Genomic DNA, 26,636 nt, shown 5'->3' with positions numbered 1-26,636 from the left:
TACTAGTCACAGAGAAAACAGGCACTTTGGCCCAACTTGCCCATGTCGATCAACATGCCCCATCTACACTAGTTCCACGTGCCTTGTATCCCTCTAAACCTGTCCTACCCATGTACCTATCCAAATATGTTTTAAATGTTGTGTTAGTACCTTCCTCAACTTCCTCCTCTGGCAGTTCAGCCCATATACCCATCCCCCTTTGTGCAAAAACGTTGCTGCTCTGGTTCCTATTAAGTCTTTCCCCCTTCCCCTTAAACCGATGTCCTCTGGTTCTCGATTCCCCTACTGTGGGTAAAAGACTTTGCCTTTACTCAATAGATTCCATAGCAAAACATTTGTTCTGTGGTTTAAACTGAAGCACATGGTCTGAAACAGTTTACGTTGTATAACAACGGTTCCCAACCTGGGGTCAATTTATCCCCAGGGGGTAAATTTCACCTACCCAGGGGGTAAATTTGTTGATTCTGGATCTGTACATATTTTTTCTCATTGATTGACAGTCAGTCAATGAAAAAAAACGGTATACCCGTTCTGGTATCTTTTCATCATTAGTTGTTCATAAATAAGTGAAATAACATTGTTATGTGCTATTAAAGTTGCCAGGGGAAAACGGGACGAAAAAGGTTGGGAACCCCTGTTGTCTAACAATGCCATGATAAATCTGACTGGAAATGTGCTTCAAAACTTCAGCCAAAACCACTAACACTCTTAATCCAGGATGAGAACCAAAATAATCAAAAAAAGATAGTGGAAAAAACAAAAAAATTATAGAAATCCCAGTCATTCAATATCTGAAATAAATTAATATATGGACCGTCACCTTTCATTGACAACCAATAACTTTGAATAAGGATTCACCAAGATGTCAACCCATCAGTGTCACTTTGAGATAACTGACTAATGGAGTTGTATGTCTAGCATTATTCTTTTCGATCACAGGTAACCGGTATTTATAGCTTTATCTTAGCTTGCAAAGAATTTACTTACCAGTTTTTTAAAACCAACGTTGTTATCAAAGCAGCAACGATCATGATGAGAGAGACTGTGATAGTAATGATCTGATGTACAGCCAAACCTAGAGATTAAAAGAAAAGAAAAATACCGCGTTTAATGTCTGTACTGTATCTCACCTCATATCATCAATGCATTTTCTCCAAGGACTTGAACATTTTACAACTCAAGCCAAATACATACTGACATCAATTATGAAAAGCATTGTAATAGTGATTTCACTGGCGAGGGAATTAACAAAGATCCAGGTAAGAAAGTGAGGAATCGGGTCAGAAAATGTCATTTTACACATCGGCTCATTTGAGCACAGTAGACTTTATCATCAATGCATACTGAGGATGAAACTGTACCTACATTTGAAATTGAAAGGTAAATGTGTATATGGGAATAATGTGTGAGCATTTGGCAATTATTGTGTTTCAAAAATTGGAGAAGATCCTCTGCTAGTCCCATCCTTCTGAATGTAAACACGGTGGTGTAGTGGTAGAGCTACTGCTTTACAGCACCAGAGACCCGAGTTCTATCCTGACTACAGGTGCTTGTCTGGTTGGAGTTTGTACTTTCTCCCCGTGACCTGAGTGGGTTTTTTTTCGAGATCTTCAGTTTCCTCCCACACTCCAAAGACGTACAGGTTTGTAGGTTTATTGGCTTGGTTTAAATGTAAAATTGTCCCGGGTGTGTGTTGGGTAATGTCACTGGTCGGTGCGGACTCGATGGGCCGAAGGGCATGTTACCACGCTGTATCTCTAAACTAAAACAAACTAAACTAAAATGTTAGAAGAAAGAATAAAATAGTTCCCTCTGTCAAAATGGCATTGGAAAATGTGGTAAATTACTCCAGAGATATCGTGGAGTATTAGGGTTACCATAGATCATCTAATTGTAAGACTGGGTGTGAGGTGGGCAGCTGGAGAGATGCAATGTGAAGAGGTCATACTGGCATAATGGTTGCCACTGGTGCAACAATCATCTTGGACACATTGATTTCCAAGATCCCACTGGAAGAAAGGTTTTGATTTGGAACAACTATTTCCACTATTGGAATTTATAATTAAGTCTCAGCGCATTAAAACACAAGACAAGTGCCAACCCCTCAGAGATTACAGGGTATATTACAAAGGTACAGGTTATGCCCAGAGAGGCAATAGACCTCATTGGAGCTATGGACACAGAAGGATAAAATGGAGATTAAAAAAAAAATAATCATAGACAAAACCTGTGGGTTTCGATGGTCAGGTTGTTTTGTTAATAAGTACAGAAAAAGGTACTGAAGTGAATATATAAATGAACATACAGTGAATGGTCTTCGAGGAGATAATCCTGATCTTCCCACCAACCCCATTGCAGATACTGAACTTTTTCTCCGCAAGCGTAATGCTACAATTCTGTAAAACTATATTCTGCACTCTGTTATTTTTCTCTTAGCACTAACTCTTGTATATGTGTCTGGCTTGATTGCACGTATGTATAGTATGATTTGATTTGACTGGATAGTACGCAAACAGAAGCTTTTCCACCGTATCATATGTGTCAATAGCAAGCCAGTACCAATACCAAATCAATATTTAGTTAAAGGGTTTAAAAAAAACCTACGCATGGATAAGTAGCCATATCTAGTTATCTGCATATGCAAAGAGAGACATTGTTATGCAAAGCCAGGAATTAAAAGGGTGTCAAAAAAAATTGACTTAATAAGTGGCAGAGAATTCATTCATTATTCAAAGAAGTAGATAAGTTCACATACACATGAACAGATCTCATGACATTGCTCATAATGATTCTGTGTCTAGAATATGACTGTAATGCGTAGCTGCTAATTTGCCATGACCCTTTAAGACTGCTTCATGTGGTCCCTGTGGTGAAGTATTCTAATTAGGAAAACATAGATAATTATAGCTGCTCACAAATGTATCGTCATAAATTGACGCTTCAAGGTCTAACAATTGAACTTCACGTGGAATATAAGATTTTTAAATATATTTAAAAAAATGAAAATATGAGCTGCGGGGAGAGTGATCAGACTGGTGAAGCCCGTGCTTGAAGTTGTTTACAGGTTTCTGGCAGAGATTTCACAGTTCAGATGGCGGCTGGCAGTTACTTGAGTTTATTAAGCAGTTTAAAATTCGCGAATCAACCACGATAACAAACTGAAGACTGGCAGTCCATCAATTTCCCCGAACACTGAAAATGGAGTTTGTTTTCGGCTTGGCAGCAATGTTTTCCTCCTGCATTTTACCCTGATTGCCCTAGGGAGGTGTCAGATACATTTCTCAGGAACATTTTGCGTAAGTTTTATTGAACTTTTGAAAGTCATTGAATCTCCTCTCTTCCGTTCATTCAGAAGCCCTGCTGAAAGTAACAGAAATCCTCTGGGTTTAAGGATGTGCCAGTAAAAATCACTCTGAACAAGGGAGGGTCTTGGCCCGAAACGTCACTCATTCCTTCTCGCCAGAGATGCTGCCTGTCCCGCTGAGTTCCTCCAGCATTTTATGTCTATCTTCGATTTAAACTGGCATCTGCAGTTCTTTCCTACACTAGATATCAAGCTGATATGTTGACTGTTTCTCTCTGCAGATGCTACCTGACCCGCTGAATATTTCCAGCATTTAATATCAGATTTCTAGCAAAAGCATCATTTCACTGCAGGGCTGTTTGCCTTTCAAGGTTACTGATGTCTGCTCCACACTGTGAAAGGAAGCCAGTGGCAGCAGACTTACTTATACAGCAGAGTTGTTTCATCTGAAAGCAAACTCATTGCCAGTGAATCTGCAGAACTGAACTTGCTTATGAAATAGCAAGATTGAACTGTATTTTCAAAACTCGTCCTCCCATTCCCAACAGGATAGCATGTTTATTTGATCAAGAACAATGCAAATGTAAAGGAGGTATATGTAGAGAGAAGAGATGTTGGGGGCGTACACACACAAATCCTCAGAGGAGTCTGAACAAGCTGACAAGACAAGCGAAAAGCACAAAGAATCCTAATGAATAATACCGAGATTGCCATACTAAGATTCTATAAAATATTGCTTTAGGCCCAAATTAAATATTATGTTTAACTCCGGGCACCACATTTCAGAAAAGGTACCAGCACACTAGGGAGGAGATTAGTATTACAGCAGGAATGGAGGACTCAGAATTTGTTGAACGATGGTGTAGTGGTGGAGTTGCTGCCTTACTGCAAAGTCCCATGTTCGATCCTGACTACAGTTGTTTGTCTGTGCGGAGTTTGTCCATTCCCCCTTGCGTGGGTTTTATCCAGGAACTCGGGTTTCCTCCCACACTCCAAAGACGTACATGTTTGTAGGTTAATTGGCTCGGTATAATTGTAAATTGGCCCTAATTTGTGTAGGATAATGTTAATGTATGGGGATCGCTGGTCTGCGTGGACCTGGTGGGCTCCAAAGGGCCTGTTTTTGTAATATATTCAAGATTCAAGATTCAATTTAATTGTCATTTGGACCCCTTGAGGTCCAAACGAAATGCCGTTTCTGCAGATCTAAACATATCTCTGAACTAAACTAAATTTGTTCTCCTTTGGTGAGTTTGAAGATAGATTTGATCAAGGTGCTTAAGATTATTAACAGCATCTCTAAAGTAAATAAGAAATAAAAATGGGAATGATTTGTAAACATGTGGATGTTGAGATATGTGCAGGATGATAGGATTGTGCATGGTGAAGTACATGCACTGGACAACAGGGTGAGTGATTGTCTGATAATAACTCAGAAAGATTCAGTGTTTTATATATACATCATCCCACCAAGAAAAAACGACTGAAGGTCACATCAACACGAAGAGAGCTGGAGGTTCCTCTTATTATTTTTCTAAAGGTTCAATTTTTGAGGTACAGACATCAATAACAAAGTCAGAAGGTAGACACAAAAATCTAGAGTTTCCCAGTGGGACAGGGAGCATCTCTGGAGTGAAGGAATGGGTGATGTTTCGGGTCGAGATCCTTCTTCAGACTGGTTAGGGATAAGGGAAACGAGAGATATAGACGTGATGTAGAGAGATAAAGAACAATGAATGAAAGATATGCAAAAAAGTAACGATGATAAAGGAAATTGGTAGCTGTTTGCTGGGTGAAAATTAGAAGTTGGTGTGACTTGGGTGGGGGAGGTTTAGAGAGAGAGAGAGAGAAAGAGGGAATGCCAGGGCTACCTGAAGTGAGAAAAATCAATATTCATACCACTGGGCTGTAAGCTGCCCAAGCAAAATATGAGATGCTGTTCCTCCAATGTGCATTTAGCCTCACTCTGACAATGGATGAGACCAAGGACAGAAAGGTCTGTGTGGGAATGGGAAGGAGAATTAAAATGTCCAGCAACCGGGAGATCAGGCGGGCTGAGCGATGGTGTTCCGTGAAACGATTGCCCAGTCTGCGTTTGGTCTCGCCGATGTATAGCAACAAAGTCAGGATTTATTGACCATAACAGAGATGCCGCAAAGTAACAGTTAGGGTAAATGGTTCATTCAAGTGCGAATCATGACTGTCCAGTCCTGGTAGATAAACACAAAGACAGGCAGCATCTCTGGTGACGTTTCAGGCCGGGTAGAGTCTAGTCCTTGTGTCAGTCTATGATCAGGCCGCTCCGGGAACACCATGAACAGGAATGATTTCCTCATGCAAAGGATCACATGGAAGTACTTTGGAGGATGTAGTTGACAACTATAGAATTAATTCACACGTATAAAACACCACAAAGAGCTTGGGGACACAAAGAACTGCAGATGCCAGAATCTTGACCAAAATACAAAGTGCTGGAGTAACTCAGCAGCTCAGGCAACATCTGTGGAGAGAATGGATAGGCAATGTTTTTAGCCAGGTGTAACTCAATTTGAGAGCCAGAACCACGATATAAAGTGAAGCCTCTGTCCCACTTTCTCGAGTTACTCACAAATTCTCCCGAGTTTTCCCCTTGATTCAAACTTAAAGAATGTCTGTAGCGAGTCCATAGGAGGCCGTAGGAGTCCATAGATATTTCGTAGTGGCTCGTAATGTCAGCCATAGGTACTCGGGGCAACAGGTAAGTCGGGACGTTTTTTCAGCATGTTGAAAAATGTCCACGAGTAAAAAAAATAGCCCCGAGTACCTACGGCTGGCTATTACCGTAAAGCCCCCGTCCCACTTCACCGAGTCACCACGAATGCTCCCGAGTTTTCCCCTTGATTCAAACTCGAAGAATTACGGTAATAGCCAGCCGTAGGTACTCAGGGCTATGTTTTTCACTCGTAGACATTTTTCAACATGCTGAAAAAACGTCCCAACTTACCTGAAGAAGGGTTTCGGCCCGAAACGTTGCCTATTTCCTTCGCTCCATAGATGCTGCTGCACCCGCTGAGTTTCTCCAGCTTTTCTGTGTAACCTCCCAACTTACCTGATGCCCCAAGTACCTACGGCTGGCATTATGAGCCACTACGAAATATCTATGGACTCCTACGGACTCGCTACGGACTCGCTATGGACATTCTCCGAGTTTGAATCAAGGGGAAAACTCGGGAGAATTTGTGGTGACTCAGGAAAGTGGGACAGAGGCTTAAAGGTTAGATGTGCAGAGATTAGTGCATTTCACAGGGAATAACAGGCCTTTGTGTCTGTCCCAAAATGTCACCTCTCCATTCCCTCCACTGATGCTGCCTGACCCATTGAGTTACTCTTTGATCACAAAGAGCTCGGTCTGTAAGTGAAATGATACATTTAGGACTGACAAGATTGACTGGGCTAGATTGTGCTTCTGATGAAAATCACTTCAGCTAAATCAATTTGGAGCCAGGACCACGACGGCAAGAATGGGAATGTGTAAAGCATGATTAGTAGCTTGGCAGATGACACTAAAGTAGACACTAAAGTACACAGTGAATATGCTCATCAAAAAAAGGTTCTTGATCAGCTGGGCGAGTGGGCCGAGGAATGGCTAATGGAGTTTAATGCAGATCGAGGTGCAGCATTTTGGGAAGTCAAACCAGGGCGGGACCTTCACAGTGAACGGTAGTGCCCTGGGGAGTGTTGTGCAGCAGAGGGATCTAGGAATGCAGAAATATAGCTCCTCAGCAGTGGAGTGACTGGTAGATGGGGGGCAAGAAAGATTTTTGTATATTGGCCTTCATCTGACAGGGTAGTGAGTATAGAAGCTGGGATGTTAAGTTACAGTTGTACAAGATGTTGGTGAGGCAACATTATAGTATTGTGTTCAGTTCCACTCATCCTACTATAGGAAGGATGTCATTAAGCTGGAAAGAGTGGAAAGAGGAGAGGATGTTGCCAGTACTTGAGGTGCCAATTTCTTGGGAGAGATTACGCAGGCTTGGACTTTATTTCTTGGAAAAGCAGGAGGTTGAGGGGTGGTTTTACAGATGTATAAGATCATGACGAGAACAGATAGTGTGAGTACACAGAGTCTTTTACCCAGAGTACGAGAATCAACAACCAGAGGATGGGGACTTAAGGTATGAGAGGAAAGGTTTGATAGGAACCTGAGGGGCAACCTTTTCACATGGGTACATGGAGCAAGTTGCCAGAGGAGGTAGTTGAGGTGGGTACTATAACAGTATTTAAAAGACATTTCAACGGGTACATGAATAGGAATGGTTGTGGAGGATATGGGCCAAATGGGACTAGTTAAGATAGTTTGCACCTTGGTCAGCATTGAGAAATTGGGCAGAAGTGTCTGTTTCCGTGTTGTATGACTCCCTCCATTGATGCTTTTTGCACAGGGGTAGGTGCTAATTGTGCTACATAGTGCAGTGATATCGGAGTCATGTGGCCGGGCAGGAAATAGTCACCAAAGCTTTATCAGTGGGTCTCAACATAGAAACATAGAAACATAGAAATTAGGTGCAGGAGTAGGCCATTCGGCCCTTCGAGCCTGCACCGCCATTCAATATGATCATGGCTGATCATCCAACTCAGTATCCCGTACCTGCCTTCTCTCCATACCCCCTGATCCCCTTAGCCACAAGGGCCACATCTAACTCCCTCTTAAATATAGCCAATTAACTGGCCTCAACTACCCTCTGTGGCAGAGAGTTCCAGAGAGGAGGATTTTGAATCAGGGTGCAGAGGCATGCTGAAGGAATTCGGGAAAATAATTCTCGAGAAGAGGCTGAAGGTGAATAAAGTCTTCCCCTCTGACGTTGGAATGGAAACTGGATGGCAGAGCTAAGTTTTGGAGAATACTGCTGTGACAGGGTGGAAATGATTGCAGAGGCCAGTGGGCTGACGGTCTATTCGATGCACTGTAGTATGAGATTAAATCAAGAAAGTGTGGAGCTAAATCAATGTTGTCGAGCTACAAAGTTGCCAGTACCGGAGAAGAATATTGTATTTAATTACAGTATTTGCAACAGCCCAGTTTCTGCAGTCAAGAACATTTCCTGCAATGGCACAGTACACAAGAAGCCTATGCGAACAGCAATTCAGCAAATGGCATTCAAGGTAAAAAGATATGCGGAGAAAACTGCCTCAATGGAAATGAATAACCTTTGTGCATAGGAGCCAACTGAATGGAAGCCTTTAGGTTTGAAAATGCTCACAATGCTTTTATTCAGAAGATGATTCAGAAATGCAGCCCACACATTTCAATAATCCATAATGGCGTTGTGCTTCACACCTTCCTCCCTCACAGTTCGTTCCCTACACCCACACCATCCACCAAGCATGTAAACAATGATTCTCCGAGTCAGCGTGAACTGTGCAGAAAATCGACATCTTCCTTCCATCCTCCGTGACCACGGGGGGCCATATAAAACCAGCTTTGGCTTTGCTCATTCATGAAACGTATATATATTGTTGACCAGGAATCAATTACTGCCCTTGAGTGGGTGACGATGAGAGGACCTAGATAGGGTTCTTAAAAATAGCGGAGTCAGGGGATATGGGGAGGAGGCAGGAACGGGGTACTGATTGCGGATGATCAGCCATGATCACATTGAATAGCGGTGCTGGCTCGAAGGGCCGAATGGCCTACTCCTGCACCTATTGACTATTGTCTATTGGCCTCATGAACGGTTTTAATTCAGCATGATGGAGGTCCTCTCTGTCGGTCAGCTCAGTGGGCTCAAGGACTTCATCACAGCAATAGTACAATAACTGGCTATATATTTCAAAGCAAAGATGATGTGTGACCTGAAAGGGAACTGATGTGGTATCGAATGCTCTGCCTCTTCTAGATGATATAGAGCCATAGAGTCACACAGCGTGGAAACAGGTCCTTCGGCCCAACTTGCCCACACCGGCCAACATGTCCCATCTACTTTAGACCCACCTGTCTGCATGTGACCCAGATCCCTCTAAACCTGTCCTATCCTTGTACCTGTACCTGTCTAAATGTTTCTTAAACGTTGCGGTGGTACCTGCTTCAACTACCTCCTCCAGCTGCTCGTTCCATACACACCACCGCCCTTTGCGTGAAAAAAATTCCCCTCAGGTTCCAATTAAATCCAATTAACATTGTGGAACTTGCGGTCCCTGGTTAGAGACCGACTCTGGGAGCTCCAAGCCACAGATGCTTCGACTGCCCTGATGCGGGAGCATCAACTGCCCCGCGTGGAGGCTTCGATCACCCTGACTGCACATGGTTCGACTGTCCCAACCGCGAGAGAATAAAGAGTAAGAAGATTGGACTTTATTGCCTTCCATCACAGTGAGGAATGTGGGGAGTCCACTGTGGTGGATGTTTATGTTAACCTTTATGTAGATGTGTGTCTTGTTGCTTTTTTTTAGTATGGCTGTATGGTAATTCGAGTTTCACTGCTCCTTAATTGGTACACGTGACAATAAACTGACCTTTGAACTTCTGTTCTTGGTGCTGCGCTCATCACCAAGAACAGATAAGACAGAAAGCATAAACTTTTTTTTTAACCAAAGGCCTTGAACAGAAAATGTCAGTGCACTTCATCCAGATCTTCTCAGCATGGAAGCAGATGAAGGGATGATCAGATCTGTCTCCAGAACTTAAAGCGCCAGGCTTTCTTGTTCAAAATCAAAAGAGTTTTGAACTGAAATCAAAACGATCGCATTGAAAATTGGCAAATATCTTGAACTTTTGGAAAATTTACAGTCAGGAGAAAAGTTTATTAATATGCCTCACTAGTGTACCAATGCTGAATTTACATGAAGTTTGGAAGTAGCATTGAGTGATCACGATCGTCTTACTGACTATAGAATCGTGCAGCAGAGTAAAAGACTCTTTAGCCCACCATGTCCGTATGAACCATTGAGTATCCAACTGTACTAATCCCATTTTTAGTTTAGTTTAGTTTGGCGATGCAGCGCGGAAACAGGCCCTTCGGCCCACCAAGTCCGCACCGACCATCAATCCCCGCACATTAACATTACTCTACACGCGCTAGGGTCAATTTACACTTATATCAAACCAATTAACCTATAAACCTGTATGTCTTTGAACTGTGGGATGAAGCTGAAGATCTCGGAGAAAACACACACGGTCACGGGGAGAACGTACAAACTCCATACAGACAGCACCCGTAGTCGGTCTCCGGCGCTGTAAGGCAGCAACACTTCCACTGCACCACCATGCTGCCAGCAATTCCCAGCACTTGCTCCATGGTTTTACAAGCATTGGCAATTCAAGTGCTTATGCAGGTACTTTTTAAATGTTGTGTGAGTCCTTGCCTTTATTATTGTATCAAGCAGTGTTGAGATTGCAACCACCGTCTGCCTCAGTTAAATGCATCTCCTCTGGTTTTAGATGTCGCCATTATGACAAAGGGTTTCTCACTATCCCGCTAATCAGTGTCCATCATAATTCGGCATATTTCTTTCAGGAACCCCCTCAGCCTCCTCAAATCAAAGAAAAGCAAATCCAGCCCATCCACTCTCTTCTGACAACTGTAACCTTCCATCCCAGGCAACATCAAGATGAATCTCCTCTGCTGCCTCCCCCATGTAATAAATCCTCTCTATTGTGTGGTCACCAGAACTACACATAATACTTTGTAGTCTGACCCAGGGCCTCCATGCTCTTGCATTGTATCCCACAGTTAATGAGGGTCAGTGTTTTGACAACTTAGATACCTGTCTTGCACCTTTAAGAATCTATGGGCTTGTACACCAATGATCATAATTCCCTCATAATTCCCTTGGGCCTACAATAGGGCCTTGGGGTGGCACAGTGGCTCAGCAGTAGAGTTGTTGCCTTATAGAACCAGAGACCTGGGTTTGATCCTGACTACAGGTCTGTACAGAGTTTGTACGTTCTCCTCGCGACCTGTGTGGGTTTTCTCCGGGACCTCCGGTTTCCTCCCACACTCCAAAGACGGACAAGTTTGTAGGTTAATTGGCTTGGTATAATTGTAAATTGTCGCTAGTGTGTGAGGGTAGTGTTAATGTATGGGGATCGCTGGTCGGCGCGGACTCAGCGGGCCAAAGGGCCCGCTTCCGCACTGTATGCCTAAACTAAACGATAATAGTGAAAGGCCTGCATAGAATGGATGTGGAGAGGATGTTCCCACTATTGGGAGAGTCCAGGACCAGAGGTCATAGCCTCAGAATTAAAGGATGTTCCTTCAGAAAGGAGATGAGGAGGAATATCTTCAGTCCCAGGGTGGTGAATCTGTGGAATTCATTGCCACAAGAAGTCTGGGGTGGCCATCAATGGATACTTCTAAGGCGGAGATTGATAGATTCTTGATTAGTATGCATGTCAGGGGGTTATGGGGAGTAGGCAGGAAAATGGGGAAAAGAGGGAAAGATAGATCAGCCATGATTGAATGGTGGAGTAGACTTGATGGGCCGAATGGCCCAATTCTGCTCCTCTCACTTATGAACATATACCTGTAGAATTTAACGGATTCAGAGCACAGTGCCAATCCTAACACAGCACTGCATTCCATCAAATTGCAAAGTTTTCACCCAGAGACCAGTAAAACCCACAAGAGTGAAGGCCATTTGTCCAGAGTACTGTACATTCCTGAAAAGTGTGATATGGGGTTCCAGGGGTTAGTACATTTGAATATCCATTCATCCCCATTTATGACACAAATTTCATATCTTGAAATCTGATCAAATTGCTGCTTAATCTTATTAATTTGACGGATTACAACCCTAAAATTACACATTATGTCTCGTTTTGGCAAGTGTTTGGCTTTAAAAGACATTTGGACAGGTACATGGAAAGGAAAGGTTTATAAGAATATAAGCCAAACGCTAGCAGGTGGGACTAGTGTAGAAGGGGCATCCTGGTCGGCATGGGCAAGTCGGGCCGAAAGGCCTGTTTCCATTATGTTTGACTCAATAATACAATGACCCATATTGAGCTATATTAACAACTGTGAGACTGTAACTCATTGATTTGGGATATTGAAGTTATCAGAACTGGAATAGTAAATAGCCACAATTGCCCATTGACCTTTCATTATATTTCATTAGAAGCCTGCTTTGCTCCTTTAGAAATCTTTTATATTTCACTGAAGTGAATCCTGTGCACGTTGCATAATGTTTATTTCTTGTATTTCAGGAGATTTTACAGGAGATGAGAGACTCTCTATCAAAGCTATCATCTTTCCAAGGCAAATAACATTACGTTAAGAAGACTGTGATCATCACACAATGTAATCATTAAGGAACTGATGGTCCATCCATCTGCTGCTAATGTTCTGACTCTCTTCTCCAATTCATGTTCTGCCTTTCTAAACCTGTTGTTAGATTCTATTATGTGCACTGGGCTGGTGTTGAGACTTTAATTCATCACTCTTTGTACATTGCCCATTGGCACCAGATCCTGTGACAGTCTGTGCCAGAGGGCGCAGCAGTAGAGTTCATGCCTTTACAGCACCTGAGACCCAGGTTCGATCCTGACTTACGGGTGCTGTCGGTACGGAGTCTGAACATTCTCCCAGGAACAGTGTGGGTTTCCCCGGGTGCTCTGGTTTTCTCCCACACTTTAAAGACGTACAGGTTTGTAGGTTAATTGGCTTTGGTAGAGATTCAAAATTGTCCCAAGTGCTTGTGTATGGGTATCGCTGGTTGGCGTGGACTGGGTGGGCCGAAGGGCCTGTTTCCACGCTGTATCTCTAAACTAAAATAAACTAAAGGAAACTAAGTCTGCAATTGACATGTGGGAACTGTTTAATGACCAATTGGTTGAAGTTCAGGAGTGGAATGTTCCAGTGAGGAGGAGCAATAAGAATGGCAAAGAAAGGAGGAAACCTTGGATGACCAAAGAGGTCGTAAATTTAGTCGCACAGAATGTAGAAGAACATACAAGTTGGAATCAGACGAACCACAAAATGGTTTGATGATAGGTAAGACACAAAGTGCTGGAGTAACTCAGCAGGTCAGGCAACATCTCTGGAGAACATGGATAGGTGACTGGTCCTTTAACAATTACTGGGGAAAGAAAGCTGGAAGAGAGAAGGGGCTGGACAAATCATGACTGGCGACTGATGGTTCACTCCCCTAATTCCTCGGTTCGATCCTGACCTCGGGTGCTGGAATATTCTGACTTACAAACGACAACTAGACGTGGCAGAGTGGCACAGCTTGTGGAGCTGCTGCCTCAAAGTAGCAGGGACTCTGGTCCGATTCTGACCTTGGGTACTGTCTGCATGGAGTTTGCACATTCTCCCTGTGACAAGGTGGGTGGTTCGGTTACCTCCCACATCCCAAAGGGTTTGTAGGTTAATTAATCTCTGTAAATTGTCCCTATTGTACAGGGAGTGGATGAGAAAATGGGCTGACACAGAACTAGTGTACGGATGATCAATGGTCGGCATGGACTCGGGTGGGGCAAAGAGCCTGTTTCCATGCTGTATCTCTAAACTAACATAAACTACCTCCCGAGGTGGAAACCAAAGGTCCCAGGGGTTTGTTTATGTGTTTAGTTCTGCCATCAGTTAATGCTCTTTTCTTGATTCCATTCACTGGAATGCTTTCCAGATGGAACGTTAGTGACTTTTTTTCAGAACAGCGCTAGCTATTTGTAGAACCTTTGTGCTCCTGTTTCTGACTCAAGTGGAGGAACAACAAGAGCGTGTTTGTGTTAATAGCTTGAATGTGTATTTCAACAACATATTTAAGCTTTTGCTGAGGGCGTTACACTGTGTGTACACGAGATGAATAGATCGGGTAGATGCACAACGTCTCTTGCCCATAGTAGGGGAATCAAGAACCAGAGGACATAGGTTTAAGGAGAGGGGTGGGAAAGATTTAATAAGAACCGGAGAGGTATGTTTTTCACACAGAGGATGGTGGGTGTATGGATCGAGCTGCCGGAGTAGGTAGCTGAGGCAGGAACGTTCGCTAAGTTTAAGAAACATTTAGACAGGTACATGGATAGGACCGATTTAGAGGGATATGGGCCAAATGCAGACAGGTGGGGCTAGTTTAGATGGTACATATTGGTTGGTGTGGGCAAGTTGGTCCATAGGGCCTGTTTCCATGCTGGATGACTCTTTGACTATGAATACATATCTCTTCTCAATTAATTAAAGTTTCTTACAACATCTTATAAAGTCTGAATTATTAACCAATGGTTTCTACTGGTAGAATTTGGATTTATGAAGCAAGTCAAGAAATTTCCCTTGTACTAATAATTGTCATCTTCAACGTGGATAAACATTTCACCAAAGTTTAAAAAATAATGAAGCTGTCCTTCGAGAGAGGTGTGATTTCAGACATATTTCGCAGTATATGTAGTGCCAACCTCCCATCATTTGAAAGGTCTACAGGCTGAGCCATCATTAGTACTTCATGTAGCTTTAGGAAGTGTGCAGAATTGTTATATCATAATTACCCGATGACAGAATATAAACTTTAATTGGAAAACAACAAGCACCGAAGTTAATTATAGTAGAGCTTCAGAATGTCTAATGTGTTTTATTCACTTTGTCCCGTAATTAAAAACATTTGTGCACTAGCTATCCAATAATTGAGGATTTGGAAAGAATTGCTTGAAATTGGCACAGTCGCGCAGCGGTAAAGTGGCTGCCTTACAGCGCTAGGGATCCGGGTTCGATCCCGACTATGGCTGCTGTCTGTACAGAGTTTGCACGTTCCACCTGTGACCGCTTGGGTTTTCTCTAGGTGCTCTGCTTTTCTCCCACACTCCAAAGATGTACAGGTTTGTAGGTTAATTGGCTTCTGTAAATTATCTCCAGCGTGATAGGACAGTGCTAGTGTAAGGGATCGCTGGTCGGAGCGGGATCAGAGGGCCAAAGGGCCTGTAAAATGTTATTTCTAGAAAACATTGAAACGTCATTCAATAAGATTTGAATTGTCATTACACATTGCATTGACCTTCCCACCACCCCACCAATAAATGTTCAAAAATACAACAGGTCTGGGGAAACTCAGAATTAACCATCTTTCAAAGCCTCAGCACACACGCGCTTTTGAGTTATTGGAGAAAATATGTGATTACAATTAAATAAATGCAGCAGAGAATTTGTACACAGCTCAGTCCCTCAAGAACCAACATGATGACTGTTTTAATTTTAGCTTAGATAGTTGCCATGTACAGTGCAAAGCTTTTGTTGCGTGCCATCCTGTCAGCAGAAAGGCAATCCAGGATTACAATCGGTTCATTTACAGTGTAAAGATACATGATAAGGGAATAACCTTTAGTACAAAGTAAAGCCAGCAAAGTCTGATCAAGGATAGTCAAGAGTGTTTTATTGTCATGTGTCCCAGATAGAACAATGAAATCCTTACTTACTGCAGCACAACAGAATATGTAAACATAGTACACTGTAAACAATATGATAAACGAGAGAAAAAAAGTTCAGTGTGTATATACACACACATACCGATAAGCACACACACACAAATATATATGAATATATATATATATATGAAGAAGGGTCTCGACCTGAAACGTCACCCTTTTCTTCTTTCCAGAGATGCTGCCTGTCCCACTGAGTTACTCCAACATTTTGTGTCTACCTTCTATAGACACACACGGACACACGCACACACTCACACACACAGCAAATAGATGCCTGGGTTGGGCGCCACCTTGTCATGAACAGATACTTTGTATTGATTCTTTGTAATGATGATGCTGAGAATAATTTTGAGAGATTAATACTCAACTGGTTTATAAGTGTGCAACAATTCTGAGTACCTGCCTTGCCTAATGCTCACCACTTAAGCTCCCAGAAGGAGATCCAGTGACTTTGAAAAAATAATTCACTTCATGAATAAGATGCAACATGTTTCCCAGTTAATAATCTCTTCCTTTGCCAATGGTGAAGTGTAATCGTATTAGTGCTGGGAGAGGAACGCTACACCTCACTGCATTGCAAATGCAAGCAGCTGGTGTTCGGGGAACATTAAGAAATAAAATGGCCATTCCTGTAAAGACAGAGAAAGGGAACATTTGGTGCAAAACTTCAATAGTTTCCACAACTGGAAGAGAGTTGCTTTTAGTCATAACTTTAGCATTATGTAGAACAAAGGTGAGTTATCACTATTTATCACTGACATTGGTATTGGTTTGTTAATGTCATGAGATGCAGTAATACCAACCCAACAAACCAACCTCCCATTGACTTCCAGGCAAAGATAGATAGATTCTTGATTAATACGCGTGTAAGGATTATGGGAATGGGGTTGAGAGGGAGAGATAGATCAGACATGATTAAATGGCAGATTAGACTTGATGGGCCGAATGGCCTAATTCTGTTCCTATCCCTTATGACTCCAATTACACTTCACACTGTCTTAGAAGGCCACCAGCATCATCAAAGACTGGTCTTGTCCCATTCACTCTCTGTCCTCCCCTCCCCTCTCCCATCAGGCAAGAGGTACAGAAGTGTGAAAATGCACACCTCCAGATTCAGGGACAGTTTCTTCCCACTGGACTTTATCTTGCACTAAATGTTATTCCCTACATCGTGTATCTGTACATTGCGGACGACTCAATTGTAATCATGTATAGTCTTTTCACTGACTAGTTAGCACGCAACAAAAGCTTTTCACTGTACCTTGGTACATGTGACAAAAAATCTAAACTAAACTAACTGCAATCCTTTGTTTACTATCCAGTTAAATGCTACACTACATAAGTATGATCATGCCATACACAAGTACCATAGATAGTGCAAAGAGAAAAACACCAGAGCACAGAATATGGTATTACATCATTATAACATTATAGTTGGAAAGAAAGTGCAGATTTTTAAAAAGTGCAAGATCCACAATGAGCTAGTGTAGGTTGGAAGATTAGGCCTACACCCTAGCTTATGTAAGACCTATCCAGTCGTCTGATAACAGCAGGAAAGAAGCTGTTCTTGAATCTGTTGGCACATACTTTCAAACTACTATACCTTCTGCTTGACGGGAGAGGGGAGAAGACAAACTAAATGAAAGGGGTGAAAGTGGTCTTTGATTACGTTGGCTGCTTTCGCAAGGCAGTGTATGTTAGGAACTAAAAGCCCTCCTTCTCCATTTCATTATTATTACTGCTGACCGGGACATGTCCACCATCTTGCTGGCTGAGTTCAACAACTCGCTCTTTCCTCTCTTTGACATTGATGGAGCGGTTGTTGGCTTGACACCATGTTACTAAGCTCTCTATCTCCTTCCTGTACTCAGTCTCATCATTGTTCGAGATCTGACCCACTACAGTGCTGCCACCTGTAAACTCATATCATTTTGAATGGAAAAGTATCCCCTTGAGCTGCCTGATAGATGGCTATTCACTTTAGCAAAGACATTTCAGGCAAATCACAACAGAGAAGCCAGCAGGTGGTAATTCCAACTCACTTTCCTGGAGGTGAATTTCTGCCAAGGATCTTTGAATCTTCGTCGAATTATCATGGAAATAATCACATATCAGCGGCACGGAATGAGATTTTGGAAGAAAGGAAGAATATCTTACATCTGCAAAGACATACCTTGATCTTTAGATCATAGAAACATAGAAAATAGATGCAGGAGTAGGCCATTCGGCCCTTCGAGCCTGCACCGCCATTCAATATGGTCATGGCTGATCATCCAACTCAGTATCCTGTTCCTGCCTTCTCTCCATACCCCCTGATCCCTTTAGCCACAAGGACCACATCTAACTCCCTCTTAAATATAGCCAATGAACTGGCCTCAACTACCCTCTGCGGCAGAGAATTCCAGAGATTCACCACTCTCTGCATGAAAAAAAATTTCCTCATCTCGGTCCTAAAAGATTTCCCCCTTATCCTTAAACTATGACCCCTTGTTCTGGACTTCCCCAACAATCTTCCTGCATCTAGCCTGTCCAACCCCTTAAGAATTTTGTAAGTTTCTATACGATCCCCCCTCAATCTTCTAAATTCTAGCGAGTACAAACCGAGTCTATCCAGTCTTTCTTCATATGAAAGTCCTGACATCCCAGGAATCAGTCTGGTGAACCTTCTCTGCACTCCCTCTATGGCAAGAATGTCTTTCCTCAGATTAGGAGACCAAAACTGTATGCAATACTCCAGGTGTGGTCTCACCAAGACCCTGTACAACTGCAGTAGAACCTTCCTGCTCCTATACTCAAATCCTTTTGCTATGAATGCTAACATACCATTCGCCTTCTTCACTGCCTGCTGCACCTGCATGCCTACTTTTAATGACTGGTGTACCATGACACCCAGGTCTCGTTGCATCTCCCCCTTTCCTAATCGGCCACCGAGGCCAATCAAGGTATCAAAGGCTGGTCTTGATTAATATATTCCTTCTGCAGGATGTTTGCTCCAAGATTGTCCAATCTCTTCCATTTCCCAGACAAAATAAGCATCCCTGAGAGAACTATTTGCCCAGTCTCACGAACCTCCATTCCCAATGAGGTGCCTTTAACAGCCCATTGCTTTTCAGCTTTGTTGTCTTAGCAAGAGTATGATATTATTGATTAAAAAAACATACTGATAAGTCACCTTTCCACAGACTAACCTATGTCTTCTGGCCTATTATAAAGGAATATTGTTGACTGAAAATTGAAAAGCACAAGTCTCTCCGACCTCTCCCTGTAGCTGAAACCCTCTAATCCAGTCAGCATTCTGGTAAACCTCCTCTGCACCCTGTCCAAGGCCCTCACATCCTTCCTGTAATGGGGCAACCAGAACTGCATACAATACTCCAAAAGCGACCTAACCAGTCCTGAAGAAGGGTCTCAACCCAAAACCTCACTCATTCCTTCTCTCTATAGATGCTGCCTGTCCTGCTGAGTTACTGCAGCTTTTTGTGTCTATCTTCAAAGTCCCATAGTGCTGCATCATCACTTCCTGTCTGATAGAGCTGCATCATCACTTCCTGCTTCTCCTTTTCATGTTTCTCCTCCTCTTTTCTCCTTGGTTTTATTCTACATATCTTCTAAAAGCAATGAAGTGCAATTCAAACTCAATAACACTTATAATATGGCCTTTATTCAACCTGTCTAACAAAAAACAATCCCTGCACACTGCAGGACAGTGATAGCAGCAGATTAGCAGCCCAGATATTGGGAGTTCAAATCCCACTGCAGGATGTTTGAAATTCAACTCCATAAATCAATAACTTCAACTTTGACATTAAAAAAGCTGTAAGTTTGAACAATAAAATTATTTGCTGGAGGAACTAAATGCATCTGTATCGGGGAATGGACAGACGGCGTCTCGGATCAGTACTCTTTAAGGTTGTTGTATGGATTCATCTGGGAGCTTGCAATGTGCAATTTTATAGGAAGATATTAAGCAGTCGTTTCTAACATTTCAATAATTAAATGACGTACATGTGTGAAACTCTCGTCTGTAAGTAGCTGTTGGTGGAAGGTCAGTTGTTAATTTTCTATCTGTTTAATGGAGTTTTGTAAATCAAAACCGATAAATGATACAGGGTAAAGATAGGTGAAAGCAAGGTGGTGACAGATTCAGTACGATTACATTGAATAAGCTTTGAACTACATAGATTATCACAGTTATTATTTCATTATTATTGTTTGTTTTTATGTGTACATATGTGTGCATATGTGTATTTATGTGTATTATATATAGAAAATATATATATGTGTGTATGCATATATATATATACACACACTGAACTTTTTTTCTCGTTTATTATATTGGTTACAGTGTACTGTGTTCACACATTCTGTTGTGCTGCCGCAAGTAAGAATTTCATTGATCTATCTGGAACATATGACAATACAACACTCTTGACTTGACTCTTGAACAGTATCACATCCGTAAATGGATAAAAGCCCCCCTGTGGTTCCTACGCACCTCCACAGTTTATGGGGTTTGGGGGTGAATGAAGTACTCAGACAAGGACAATTAGAGTTCAGTCCATACTCTGCCTGAGGGTCCTTGATATTTGTTCTTTCAAATGGATGATCAAACACGAGATAGGATCCTGGACCACAGCCAAGATCTCACCTATGGCATTATCTGTGCCTCCGCATCTTTTATAATCACAGTCATAGTTTGTGTTAAATGGCAGGGCCCAGAATACATGGACATTAGAATCTGCTGATCCTCACAATCCATCTTGACTGCTTAGTAATTGTCCAGTCGTAGAAGTCCTGAAACAGCCCATTGGCTTTAAATTAAAAAAACACATCTTTAGGACATGAGATTTGAGTCCTAGCCTGGTTAATATCTTGACTTAATAACCAATTGTCTAATAAGCTAAAGATAGATACAAAAAAGCTGGAGTAACTTCTTCAGAAGGGTCTCGACCCAAAACGTCACGCATTCCTTCTCTCGAGAGATGCTGCCTATCCCGCTGAGTTACTCCTGCATTTTGTGTCTATCTTTGATTTAAACTAGCACCTGCAGTTCTTTCCTACACTTTTTGTCTAATAAGCTACGCTAGCTTTCATGGAAATTATTAAGTGCTGTTCAGCACCTTGGGAAATCATAAGCCCTCAATGTCTTTCATTTTTTTTAATCTATTTACTCTCAGAATCTTGGCATTGCTGGTCAGATGTGCATTTATTTCCCATCATTAATTCCTCTTGAGAAGGTAATGGTGAGCTATCTTGAAATGTTCATCAGTAGGACTGCAGCGTTCTCCCCCAGTGCTGTTGAGGAAGAGTTCCAGCATTTTGGCCCAACACCAATAATGGAACTGCAATATATTTCCATGCAGGATGGTGATGAACCTGGAGGGGAATCTGCAGGTAGTGGTGCTCTCAAGCCCTGGTAAATAGGAGTAATGCAGGTGCAAACATTATGATTGGCATGGATACGATGGGTTTGTTTCTGTGCAATATGATTCTGTGACTCTAAAAGGGTCAGGCAATAATAGAGTCTTGTAGCCTTACAGTGTGGAAACAGGCCCTTCGACCCAACTTGCCCACCAACCAACATGTCCCATCTACACTAGTCCCACCTGCCTGCATTTGGCCCACATCCCCCTAAACCTGTCCCATCTATGTACCTGTCCAAGGTACACAAAAATGCTGGAGAAACTCAGCGGGTGCAGCAGCATCTACGGAGCGAAGGAAATAGGCAACGTTTCAGGCCGAAACCCTTCTTCAGACCTGTCCACATGTTTCTGTACCTGTCCACATGTTTCTTAAACATTGCAATAGTACCTGCCTCAACTACCTCCTCCGCCAATTTGTTCCATACACCCACCGCCCTTTGTGTGAAAAAGATACCCCTCAGGTTCCCATTAAATCTGCAACACGTCCGCAACTAAAGGGAATCTAACCACCTACCTTCAACATTTAGTACCATCACCACCACTGAGACCCCCAGCATCAACATCTTGTGGGTCACCATTCACCAACAACCCAATAATGGACCAGCCACATAGATACTGTGGTTACAAGAACAGATTGGGGCCCTGGTATCCTCTGGGTGAGAGGCTCTTCTCCAACACTACCAGGTTTTTCCACCAACTACAAGCCGTACGTTAGGAGTTTGATGAATATTTTCAATGTGGCTTAAATGAGTGCAAAATCAAGAGTTCTAAAGAAGAATTGACATCTCTGCCATGGGGAAAAAAACTCTATCCTGTCTATGCCCTCACAAATGTGTATTTTCTATCAGGTCTCCTTCAGCTTCTTCACCAGCTTCTTCTACCTTCAACGATTCTGTAGCTCGATACTCTCCAGGATCCTACCATTCATTGTATATGTCCTATCCGTGTTATTCCCCTAAAATGCAGCACTTCACACTTATCAGAAGTAAATTGCATCTGCCAATGCTAGGCCCATCTTACAACTCATTAATAACATCCTGATATTATCAATAATGCCATAAATTCTTCATGTCGTCCGCCTACTGATACACATACCTCCTCCAATCCGATCCAAATCATTCATGGCTCATTCCTTCATTCTGTGTTACATCAATGGTCACAAGCTTCCAATCACAAAAACAACCCCTCACCATCAACCGCCGGGGCAACTATGAAGAAGACAATTTTGGATCTACGTTGCGAACTTGCCTTGGATCACACGGGTTCTAATCTTTTTGACCAATCTCCCACATGGGACCTTGTCAAATCATTACTGAGGTTCATGGAAACAGTATCAAGTGCTCTACCACGTCAATATATTTTGTAATCTCTTCAAAAAATTCAGTTAAATTCACCACGCATTATCTCCTCCTGCAAACCATGCTGACTATCTTTGATTAATTCCTGCCTTTCCGAATATCGATTACCCAGTCTCTCTGACATTTCACCAGTAAATTAAATGCCAATGGCATTAGGTATTGGCTTATTCCTCTCGAATAAAGGTGTACTGAAAGTGTTGTGTCTCCCACAGTGCTGCAGCGGTAGAGTTGCTGCCTAATGCCCCTGTCCCACTTAGGAAACCTGAACGGAGACCTCTGGAGACTTTGCACCCCACCCAAGGTTTCTGTGTGGTTCCCGGAGGTCCCCGGAGGTTTTTGTCAGTCTCCCTACCTGCTTCCACTACCTGCAACATCCGGCAACCACCTGCAACCTCCGGGAACCGCACGGAAACCTTGGGTGGGGCGCAAAGTCTCCCGAGGTTTCCGTTCAGGTTTCCTAAGTGGGACAGGGGCATTAGAGCGCTTGCAGTGCCGGAGACCCGGGTTCAATCCCGACTATGGGTGCTGTCTGTATGAAGTTTGTACGTTCTCCCCCTGACCGCGTGTGTTTTCTCCGAGATCTCTGGTTTCCTCCTGCACTCCAAAGACGTGCAGAAATGTAGGTTAATTGGCTTGGTGTAAGTGTAAATTGTCCCTAATGTGTGTGTAGGGCAGTGTTAATGTGCGGGGGTCGCTTGTCGATGCAGACTGGGTGGGCCGAAGGGCCTGTTTCCGCTGAATCTCTAAACTAAACTAAAACAAAATTTGCTGAGAGCTGGCTCCTTCATTAAGAAAAGAGATCCACATATTCTGCAGTCTGATCATGGACATAAGTTAAATGGAAGCTTCAGTGTGAAAGGTGATGTCGTGCATCTAGCTTTTGATAGAGGATTTTGCTTTGCAGGTGTTTAGTATAAAGCCCATCTTCCCACAAGCTTTAGGGAATAAATGATCAATTACTTGCAATTCAGCCTCCGTTTGTGCACACACATAAGTGTTGTTTATGAACTGCTGCTCTATGGCACGTTGCAATGACCTTGGTTCTGGAGTGAAGGCAAGGAATGTGGCCCCTTCATCTTGTACATTATGTTAACTCCAGTGGGGAATAAGGTAGAACATTATGGCAAGAAAGTTTGAGAACAGTTTTGGAGTGATGATACAGTAGTATTTAACCTCAATGTGCTCTCGAGCTGGGTGTGTGGGGCCCATTGACTGGATTCACAACTTGCATGCTATCAATTAGTAGGTGGAGAACGGAAACAGGACCTCTGCCACCAGATAAAGTTAAGGAGGAAACTCAACAGTCCATCATGGTTGGCATGCTTCAGCAACAGACTGGTTCCACCAAGATGCAGGACAGAACGCCACAGGAGATCATTCTTCTCTGTGGCTATCAAACTGTACAACTCCTCCTCCTTCTGTCACGAGACAGACTGACACTGATTCCCCCCCCCCCCCCCCCCCCCCCCCTCGCCAATCTTTGCAAATTTCCCAAAGCTTTTCCACTTTTCGCTTTAATTTCATGTTTCATGTACTTTGTGTTTTCGTGACTGTTGGCAGATCAATTTCCCTCCTGGGATGATTAAAGTTCTATTGTATCATATCGTATAACTAAAGGTTTATGGATGGTCAAAAGAGACTACATATAGTGTTCATACTACTCCCTGTATTCCTCTTGGATCCACTTTATAGACAGAATACAGCTGGCAATTTAAAGGACGGTTCTTTGGCCATCAGGAAGAGGATGCTGGTGTTGACTCACTGTACAACAGATAGCAGCTCACCCTGCGGTTACAACAGTATAACTTGTGCCTCTTTCTTGAAGGTGGGTACAACATCTCTGAAGCAATGAGGCAGATGTAGGTGTACGGGGCGACATGGACTCGGTGGGTTGAAGGGCCTGTTTACACACTGTATGGACCTGTGGATCACCTTGGCACTATCATGGACTTGTTTTTCAAATTATTTTGCACTGATTTCTTGTTTCTTTCCGATGTCTTGTTTCTGTTCATTGTCTCATATAACTCATGTATGATTTATGTTTTTGTCTATTGTAGAGTGTGTGTACCTGCGATGCTGCTGCAGGCTATATATCCACGGGGTATCTGTATCTCACTGCACTTGTGCATATGACAATAGATTTGACCTGATATTACTCCTGCTTTTTTCCATAACTTTTATTCTCAGCTGTATTTCTCAGACTTTCACATTCTATCTTGCAACCCAAAACATTATCTGTCCGTTTTCCTTTATGCTACCTGACACATTGTTCCTGCAGCAGTTTTTGCTCAACCTCACATTTTCCTACATTATATTCCATTTTCTAACATTCGACACACTTACCTAACCAATCTAATATATTTCTGTAACCAGTTCTGATCCTCATTACTATTTGTTTTGTCTTTTACCCGATTCCACCAGATCACTAATATATATTGGGGTGGCACAGTGGCACAGCAGTAGTATCGCTGTCTGAGACCAGGTTCAATCCTGACTATGGGTGCTGTCTGTACGGAGTTTGTACATTCACCCTGTGACTGTGTGGGTTTTCTCCTGGTGCTCGGGTTTCCACCCACACTCCAAAGATGTACAGGTTTGTAGGTTCATTGGCTTCTGTAAATTGTAAATTGGGTCCCTAGCCTGTAGGGTAGTGCTATGGTACATGGTGATCACTGATCGGCACGGACTTGGTGGGCCGAAGGGCCTGTTTCCATGCTGTATCTCTAATGTATAAAGTATTGTAAACCGTTGCACTGATCCCTGCGATACCACACTCGTCACAGGTTGCCAAAATTACCCCCCTTATCCTATCTTTCTGCTTCCTACCTGTAATACAATCTCCTATCCATGCCTGTATGCTATCCACTCTTATAGTATTACATAATCTTTTGTAAGATACCTTGTCAAATACTTTACAGCAGACCAAGTGCAATACATCAACGAGTTCCCACAATTTACCCTGGTTAAAGACTTCTCAACTGAGTCTAATAAACTAGGCAGGCATGATTTCCTTTTTACCAAGCAACATTGACTCTGCTGGAACAGGCTTTCATTAATTCCTTAAGAATTGATTCCAATATTTTTCCAACAACAGATGTGAGGCTAATCAGCCTATAGTCGCTGCCTTTCATTAAATACATCAACGTAGAGTATTGTCGTTCCATAAGTCTGAATTACTTGCCGTTTGTCTGGGATACACACATGCGGTTACAAATATGAATTATCAATAAACCATTCTGCCGCAGAATTGCCGGCTCTCAGATTGATTTGCATGCATATGGGTCTTTTTTTTCCCGGAGCAAATAATTAGTGCTTAAGCAAAACACATTTGCCTTGGCACTGAACTTGCGAAAAGTTTGCGGCATTATATCAAAGGAGCCCCGAGTCACCTGATCAAAACTTGCAAAGGCACTTTACGATGTTTACTAACACTGAGCACGAAGCTGCCACCAAAAGCACAATGCCATTATCAAACCGTGCGCATATGTTGCACATTTTTAAACATGCACAGTTAACTTCAAAGGCTTGGCGTCAGTTTTGCAGAAAACTGTTTTGAGTTGCTGCAGGTTGTGGTGTGAACATTTCCACGGAGGCCATTAACATGCAATCTGTTCCCGGCTGTTCTGCAAGCTGCCCGTCCATAGCATTCCCAAACCACGTAATAATGTGTCTCAGAGTGGTTGCAACCAACAAATATTCAGCACCGGCTGGTAAATTAAATATTTTACTGGCCTGTGAAGGATTATTTAAGACAAAATAATCTACCTGGGCATTTTCAGTTCAGAATTACACTTGTGAATTCATATGTCACTGGAGCAGAAGTAGGTCATTCGGCCCAGCGAGTCTACTCCGGTATTCAATCCTGGACGATCTATCTTTCCCTCTCAACCCCGTTCTCCTGTATTTCTCCCCATAACATTTGACACCCTAACCAATCAAGCGTTTGTCAATCTCCGACTTAAAAATGCCGCACATTGTGAATGAAGATGTCACATCCGCAGTTTTTGTTCGGTAAAATTACAAGATGCCAATGAGATTAAAATTGTGAAATTGATTTTAGATTGAAGGAACACAGTTTGGGATTTGTCTGTGTAGAAGTGAACTGTCGGGATGAAACCTTTATCAAGAGAGTTGTTCACAGATGGAATCCATTTCCT

At 42.6% G+C, this 26,636-nt stretch overlaps 1 protein-coding gene across 1 annotated transcript in view; it reads right to left on the bottom strand.

Moving 5' to 3' along the window:
* Nucleotides 1-26,636, bottom strand: part of ajap1 (adherens junctions associated protein 1) — a 185,256-nt gene that overhangs the window by 70,225 nt on the left and 88,395 nt on the right. Inside the window, exon 3 of the mRNA XM_055659397.1 lies at nucleotides 988-1,075. Coding sequence (XP_055515372.1) covers nucleotides 988-1,075 — 88 coding nt within the window. The remainder of the gene's footprint in view (nucleotides 1-987; nucleotides 1,076-26,636) is intronic.

The sequence above is a fragment of the Leucoraja erinacea genome, chromosome 30 (genome assembly GCF_028641065.1).
Source record: "Leucoraja erinacea ecotype New England chromosome 30, Leri_hhj_1, whole genome shotgun sequence".
In the NCBI taxonomy this organism is placed as follows: domain Eukaryota; kingdom Metazoa; phylum Chordata; class Chondrichthyes; order Rajiformes; family Rajidae; genus Leucoraja; species Leucoraja erinaceus.
This window is presented reverse-complemented; position numbering and strand designations above follow the sequence as displayed.